Consider the following 8,457-nt stretch of genomic DNA (forward strand, 5'->3'; position numbering starts at 1 on the left):
TCGCTGTGCTCTGCCCAGTGCCTCCTAGAGCATTAATCCAAAGGCATGAAAGATACCAGACACTTAGCCCTCATTGCCACAAAGGAATAATTATCCCTTAGCCTTTTACAGGCCCACTATTACCACAGTGAGACCTCTACTAAATCGCAGCCTGTTTTAATGGTCATGCCCCGCACATTCCCCATTTACTGGGCATGGCAGGACTGCATTTTGAGTTACTGTACCTGCCACTTCATTAGATCGCTGTTTAATTCGATCCTCTGCTTTATCTGATCAAACGCCTCCAGAGGAACCAAATCATTTACATTGCAACAAACATAGTTTACATCCCTTATTTTGATTGCTTTTGACAGGTGTAAGTGGATAATTCCATCAAGAGCCATAGAAAATTGCCTTTTAATCAATAGGGAGTTTTCCTTCCTAGGGGACATCTCATAACAGTGGAAGGTCTCTTTGGAAGAGAGGCCAAAATTATTAATGAGATTGAAGGAGAAAGCATTGAGAGATTCAGGCAACGGGATGCAAATTTCTAAACATGACACCAATTTTGGGGGCCCAGCGTAAACATCTATGGACTGATTTTTAGAAGTACCCATAACTCCCAGTGCAAGTCTAAAATGAAGGCATGAGCTCAACACCTCTGAAAAATCTGGCATTAGGTGTCACCCAAAAACTGAGGCACTCAAAATTAGTGGACAATGAACATCTGGCCTGAAGAGACTCAAATCACATTCTTGGTGGCACTCTGAAACATGGGCATTTTTTAATCTTCTAGTCACACACCCGGATAAAATTTCAAAAGATTTTAAAACGGTATTCTGCTCAGGTCTTACATTTAAAGTTTCAGCTCAGGGCAAGTTTCCATGGTTAACATGAAGGATTGTAGCTCATGTTCTAAAATGTTAGAACTATTGCAATGTAAAATACAACAGCATCAAAAAATTAATGTTTCTACAGCACTTTGAAGAGAAAGTGCTAAATATTATTAGAATAAGCATATTAGATTTGAAGCTTGAGCCAACCTCAGATCCAACAACTTCATGTTTCGATCCAGGGCTCTAGTTTGGCCCATTCTAAAGAAAGAGGCTTTTGTGGAAACAGGACCGAGATCTGGGTTCAGATTTCACTACCCTTGCCACATAATTCATGTGGATGAAGCAGAGAGTGTGCAAGAGAGCGGAGTCTGATTTGAGTCCCTCTCCAAAGAAAATTTTACTGTAAAAATTAACTTTTGGGATTCCATCAGAACTATAGAAAAATGTCTATTTCTTCAGTGTGTGGCAGATGGTCACTAAAATACCTTAAATAATCCATATCTCTTGTTTCTGCCCGACGTTGCCTACCCCTACCTCCTTTTGGTCTCTCAGGCCTCATTAATGCACCCTCGCAAATGTATATACTGATTGCAATATTCCGATAACAACAAAGGACTTTGGCCCTAAAGAGAGCAGAATGGATAGAGGGAGAAAGAAGTACAGTAAGGCTGCACATAAGATCAATACCAACCTGCATGGAACAGCTCTTTAAACAATGTTTCTTTGCCACCATTTAAAACATAATATATTGTCCCCTCTAGGTAAATATGTGAACATTTACAAGTGGGAATCGGTAAAACTAGTGATCTTTCCACCCCCTCGTCCTCAGAGATCATTCTTCTTCCATTGAAGAGGATAGCAGTGATGAATTATTACAGCAGAGACATCAATCAATAGCCTAATTGCCAAATTTACAGATTTCCTACAGACCTTTCTGACCACTCTGGTTTTTTAGAAAAGTTGACCCAGCTAGAGCTGGTAGCCAACTGGAATAAAGCACAGGCGACATGGGAAACAGCAAGACAAACTGAGGAGCAGCTTAGGAACCCAGAACAAACAACTTCAATGGGAGCTGAGTATGAACCTCTCACGACAAAAATTTGACCCTTGGAGAAAAATGAAAAGCCCTCAAGCCTTGTATGCACTGGGATTTTGTCTCCATCTCATCCATCAATTGCTAGTGTGTTTGCACCAATACAAACCTCTAGTGTGGAAAGGAAAGCCACAATTTGCATTTACCCTTATTTCAAGCAGAGTTAAACTGGACTGGTGAAAATCACAGCCGCCCTTGTCTTCACTAGTGGTTTACACCATTGCAGCTACACTGGTGATTGGTCACCAATGGGTGGAATTGTTCCATACCGGCACCAGTGTCACATTTGCCTCATATTATCAGCTGTGCAGAGTCCCAGAGGTGCACACAAATCCTATGGAAGCCAATTGTCTTATGCTTTCAACTGTTATTGGATAACAGTAATAAGGGTCAGATCTAGAGTCCGCAAAAGTCAATAGAAATACTCCCTTTGACTTCAGCAGTCTTTGGATCAGTCCCTGAGAGTCTAATTTCCCACATACCTTATAGTTAACAAGCACACGCAAGCAGCTTGTTAGGCCAGACAGTAAGGCCAGACAGATTTCTACCTGGCTTTTTACAGAATATCCAGAGACATGTCTCTGGATATTCTGTAAAACATAAACATAAATTCTGTTATCCAATTTATACACTGTTCTAGTAAATTTGGGGTCATCACTTATCTTTAATACCATGATTACTGCTGTTGTCAGTAGTTAGTCACAGAGCTCTGGAAACTTCTCTGATAAAAGGCCTACTAAGATCCCCTTGCATCGCAGAACTGATATACTTTAAAGGAAAGAGAATGAGAGGTAAGACAAGGGAAAGTGGGACAATGTTCTTTATCATGGCTACTAAAATTAGCCTGAATTTACCTGGCGAATCTATCATTTCATGTACATCTTCTCACCTTGGGCCTGATCCTCAGGCCATTGAAGTCAACAGGAGGATGGACAGTGGACGCTAGATTAGGCTCTTGTGCTCAGTCCCACTTCCATAGGCTCATAGGGGAAAGGGAAAGCAAGGCTGTGCTTTAAACTCTGTTCTCTCGTACAGACCTCCTTCAAATCTAATTTGTCGTGTGAGAGATGACTTGAATGGCCTCCAAGTGCTTGACTCTTTCACAAAACCACTATCCAACTGAAATCATTCTGCTTAATACATAGGAAAGCATGATCCCCAAGCAAAACCTGAGTACTCTTACTCCATGTCCTATCTTAGGCTCTTAGAGCTAAGAAACCATGTAGGGACTGTTTTCTGTCTGAGTAGCTAGGGGATGGGCAGCCTGGGCATTTTTTAGTTTGCCTAATGCCACAAAAAATTAAAACCTAGCACCAGTGCTTCTCTGCAACAAGACCCTCAAAATTTCCCCTTTCTTTTTATTCAAGGGAGATAAATCAATCCAAAAATGTAAAGAAATTTGAATTCCACCTTCTTGTGCTTCCGGCACAAGAATCACCAAGCAGAACAAATGGACGGAATCCATGATGCAGACTGTTTCAGTCTCAGCTCAACCACAGACTCACTCGACTTTCTGCATTCTTTATGTTCACCTGTCTCGCTTTTCCACATTGCAGCAGCCTTACCAGAATTGCAGCACACCGTCCTGAGTGTGCCTCAGTGCCAGACTTCTTGCTGCCAATCAAAAGTAGCCAGATAAGAAGCTGCATTTGCATATGTATTCACAAGCTTTTCCAAAGGCACAGGGCCTCTGCTGAATACCGATGCCATCGGAGAATGACAACTATGCAAGTCATTTTACAGCTTCACTACCTAACTCACCAGATCAGGTTTACTGGCATCCATACATGAATTATTACAGAGTGTAGATTATATCTGCACACCAGCAGACATGAAACTATACAAGTTCATGGTAAAGAGTCAGTGTCAACATTTCCCAAAGAGACCATCCTAAGTGTTTCAAGTTGGGCATCCATTAAACAGAGGAACCTAAACCTGTCACCACTTCTGAAAAGTTTTCCCTAAGTCCACATTGCTCCTTCCTACACAAAAACCCAAGCCAGGCCGCCCCCCATCCTACACACATGATCCTACCAAACCTAATACTCCCTTCTCCTCTACATGGGTTATTTCCACTCAGAGAAATGGAAACTGAGTTTAAACACAGAGTTTTCTTGGATTTATCCCATCAGGGCAAAGTTCCACATACACACCCCATAGGAAAGAGCTCAAGGGCTACATCCTCTGAACCCAGACTTTCCTCACCCTGCCCAATACCAAATATCCTGAGAGAACCTCTGGAAGTAAACGGCATCTATGCTGTGTCTCCTTGCTTCTACTCCGCAAGGCACTCACCTCTTTACAGATCTTGGACTTCATGGAATGTGCAGGGCTACCTGGTTTCCCCAGCTACCAGCATCAAAAGGAGGGGGGTGAGGCAGCATATGTAGTGCAGGGGGAGCGGTTGCCCAGCACAGAGTGAGAAACTAGGCAAGTTATCACACAAGCTGCCATAACTTGTGTCAATGACCCCGGCGAGTGGAGAATCTAGCACAGTGGTTTTCAACCTGTGGTCCGCAGACCCCTGGGCGTCCGCTGACTATGTCTAAGGGGTCCGCAAAAGGTAGTTGTTACCATAGAACCGTGGTTTTCAATCTGCGATCCACTGACCCCTGAGAGTCTGCAGATTATGTCTACAATTTCCAAAGTGGTCAACACCTCCATTCGAAATTTTTTAGGGGTCCACAAATGAAAAAAAGGTTGAAACCCCCTGATCTAGCAGCTCTGGCTCATGCATCCCATAGCACTGGATACTAGTGGTGAAGCTTAGAGGGAAGCTTACACAGGGGAGGGTTGGAGAGGCTGGCATGCAGAGGCAGCACTCCCCACTTCCATGCCCAACTCGGCCCTGCAGTTGCAGACTTTCCTTTTCTTGTATAAGCAGAGGGAGGCAACTGAATTCTATCTAATGTTTCTCTATGGCGCCCATCACCATGGCATCAGGGCCTTTTTTTATGTTTTGCGTTAGCAAACAATCCAGTTCATGAAAACATCTGGTTACCATAAATGGGCTAAACTCAGCCCTGGTGTCACTCTACTGAAATTAGTGGAGTGACATCTAGGAGGAACTTGACCCAGTATATCAAAAAGACTTTGTGACCCTCCTCCCACAAAGAAAGAATTTAGAATTAAAATGCTTTTTTTGCACAATACACATCAAGGCAAAGCATCTGAAATGCAAACAGCAAAGCTTTATAAAATAAGATCTACAATTCTGCTTTGAAGACATTTTAAAATGCTGCTTAAAATTCATGAGATGGCAGAGTAGCATGAGAAGCAAATTACGTTTAAGATACTATGTCCTGCAACATCTGAGGACAGTACCAGCCTCTAAACCAGCATTCCTTCCCTGAGTTAAATGGGTGTAATGTGTTCAACTATTATACGGAAAAGGCAGCTATTGCAAGGGAACTCGGAGCATGGCAAGTTAGTAAAGGATAACACTCTTCAGGATTGGGCTGATAAGTGCTGAGTGAGTCCCACTCACATTCTCAGTGGCCCTGAGGCTTACCCATAGAACACCAGGACCTTGCCATGGCCTCTGCTCCCTCCATCATTCCTAGAACTCCTTCAATATTAGGGTGACTTGGCAGTCCCTTATCTGCCCCATCCTGTGGTTCTCCCATTGGAGGGGATGAACTACATCTACCCCTTTGTAAGTGTAACATTCTCACATTTGGAACATGACAAGTTGAGCACATCATTCAGAAAAACCAACTCCCCCACTCCTCCCTTCTGACATTCCACTCAGTCCTTGCTGTTGCAAGCTGGCGGTGCTGAGGGTGCAGTTTCTAAGCTTGGAAAAGGAGGATGCTGTAGTTTATATCCCATTTACCACAGAATATTCCAATCTGATTTGGACATTCTGGTGGAAAGGGCTTGAAGAAGCTGAAACTCTAGCTGTCATGTATGAGCCCAGGTTGCTTCCTGTTGGTTCGTCTCATCAGAATTGCACCCTTTAGAAGTTCTTCCTGTCAAATTTGAAATCTTTTTGCATCCCAAGCTTCTTTCCCCACAAATCTGGATTTTAAGGACATTCTCGGGATATGCTAGTAATATTATTATTATCATCAATATTAGTATTATTTTAAAGCCAGCTCAATACAGACTCAACTTTGCCTGCCTGAGAAGAACAGGATGAGGCCTGTCATCATTCCATATTGGGATTTTTCTAATTGTGACCACACGTTGTATAAAGTATAAGTACAGATTCAGTTATAGAATGATCCCTGCCTCTCTGATTATTTCAGAAGAGGAAGGGGAGGAAGCAAAAAAGTTAAGCTAATTCCTATACATTGAACACAGTCTTTAGCTACTGGGCATTGCTCAGTTTCAGACAGTCTGCCAGTGAAAGCCCCATGTAGTTAACAGGTGATGCTTTTATCCATTATTTGGCAGATGAAGATTGTAATAATTCCAACATCCCAACTATGCTTTTATCAAGCTCATGAAACTATCAGGCAAGCAGCTAAGATAAAACAAAACACTAACAGGAAAATCAATGTTATTTAATTCAGAAAACATATAGTCAGTTTGCCTGCCAGGACTTAAAACAAAAAATAAAAGACCATCTCACAGCCCCTCCATTAATAATGCATCTGATGAGCATTTAACAATAGTATAACTACATCAGAACAGCTCCACTACCAACTAGTTATCAGATTAAGAGGTTTAATAAAATCACAGAGAAATGCACAGGGTGCATTTCACATTTCCCAGATGGTCACCTGCTGTATTTCCTATCATACAATTACTACTCCTTACAATAATTGATAACATGCATTCCCATGGACTCTTCCGGATACATGCACTGTCCAAAGGTCAATGCACTAACCCTCACAGCACCTCCTTGAGACAGACATCTCCATTGCACAGGGGGCAAAGTGGAGGCAGAGTGGTTAAAGTGACTTGCCCAAGTTCAAACCGGAAATCTGTGGCAGAGCTAAGCACAGCCCCCATGTCACCTCACCTCAATTGTGTAACCACTAGACAGCACTTCCTCAAACAGAACTAGAGAGAGGGAGGAAGTGGGGGAACAGACTTACCATTGAGACCATTGGGGATACTCCTGTGGTGAACGGGTACAGACAAGTCATCCATAGATCTCCTTATTGCTCCAGCCTTATTCTCGACAGGTTTGTGATGATGGAGGTGATGGTGATGATGATCTGGGCTCCCTGCGCTCCCAGTGCTGGAGGTGCTACTACCATCCCCCACATCCCTGGTCCCAGAGCTCCCATTCAAATTGGTCAAACTGGCTTGGCTGTCTATAGAGCTCCTAGAGCCAGCTCCATTTCTCTCTTCATCTAGCATGAGGACTATCTCCTTCAGCTCCATGTTCTCCCTCATGAGGGACTCCTGCTTTGCCTCTAGCTCCTTCAGCTTCTGTTGATACATCCCAACTTCTTTCCACATCACACTGGCCGTGTGCCTCCCAAACCTTTGCCATTCCCTGGACAGCTTTTTGCCTTTCTGCCGATCATCATCCAAGAAGCAGCAGAGCTCTCTCAGTTCCTGATTATCATCTTGTAATTTCTGATTCACCTCCTTCAGCCCCCTGATCTCATGCAGATGAACCTGGAGCCTCCTGTTTACATCCTTCATTAAGTTGCCATGTTCCACCATTAAGTTCATTTTTTCATTTTCTACTTTCCTCAGTCTTTTCACCAGCTCTTCCTTGCTCCATCTCATCATCTCCTCTTCTGAAATTTTGCTCAGGTCTTCCTTAGACCCTTCCACATAATTTTTTGCCATATTTGAGTCTAGATACTGTTTCTTTTAAATAATAATAATAAACAGTGTTTTCTAGAACTAAAATTTACTGTAACATGTTGGGTAGGGAGAAAATTATAGTTCTTCAGAGCGGATGGGGCAAGAAAAAAAACAGCAAATTCACGTTGAAAGATTTGTCCCCCATATCAAAAACCAAAAAAGGGGGAGATCCAATTCAAAGCTTTAGAATGCTTTTAATTAAGTCTCCAAAGTGAATCAATCAACTTACCCTAGGTGAAAACAACACTAAGTGGAGGCTAATCAGCAACGGTCAATCTTCTTGGATTTGCTCATTTCACTTGTTCCTCTACAAAAATCCCAAACCCATCGATTTCCAATAAACAGTACAAATAAAATAATAAGGGCACCATTAATTCCTCCAGTGCAGACCCAGCTTTCCTGATCCGATCCCTGTCCACCCCACAGCTGCTGAGCTAGGTAGCTGGTTTTTTGAATAACATGTGAAATAGAAACCCGTCCCTCCGGTTGTTTGTTTGGCGTTAATTCCGAGGCTGCTCTCCGGATGATGTCAATGCCTTTGTAAACTGCACGTAAAAAATTTCATGACAAGAGGTGGTGAGCGAAGGAGCATTCCTCTAATGGCACAATCATCAGAAAGCAGGAGCTCAGCTACACGGCTTGAACTGGTCCCACCTACTTCTGGGGAGGGGAGAGGAGCGGAGGTGGGGCCCCCTCCAGTACTGAAGGAGAGAAAGCACAACACAGATCCACTGCACAAGAGGCTTCCCCCACCGTCTTACCCGGCTGCTGCCGAAT

General features: G+C 43.1%; 1 protein-coding gene across 3 annotated transcripts in view; it reads right to left on the reverse strand.

Annotated features, from left to right (window-relative positions):
• CCDC85C (coiled-coil domain containing 85C) overlaps positions 1-8,446 on the reverse strand; it is a 161,792-nt gene extending 153,346 nt beyond the window's left edge. For all 3 annotated transcript variants that reach the window (XM_073349618.1, XM_073349617.1, XM_073349619.1), the window contains exon 1: positions 6,954-8,446. In XM_073349618.1, the coding sequence (XP_073205719.1) occupies positions 6,954-7,662 (709 nt within the window). In that variant the 5' untranslated portion in view covers positions 7,663-8,446. The remainder of the gene's footprint in view (positions 1-6,953) is intronic.
• Positions 8,447-8,457: the final 11 nt, after the last annotated feature.

This window comes from Lepidochelys kempii, chromosome 6, assembly GCF_965140265.1.
Source record: "Lepidochelys kempii isolate rLepKem1 chromosome 6, rLepKem1.hap2, whole genome shotgun sequence".
Classification (NCBI taxonomy): Eukaryota; Metazoa; Chordata; order Testudines; family Cheloniidae; genus Lepidochelys; species Lepidochelys kempii.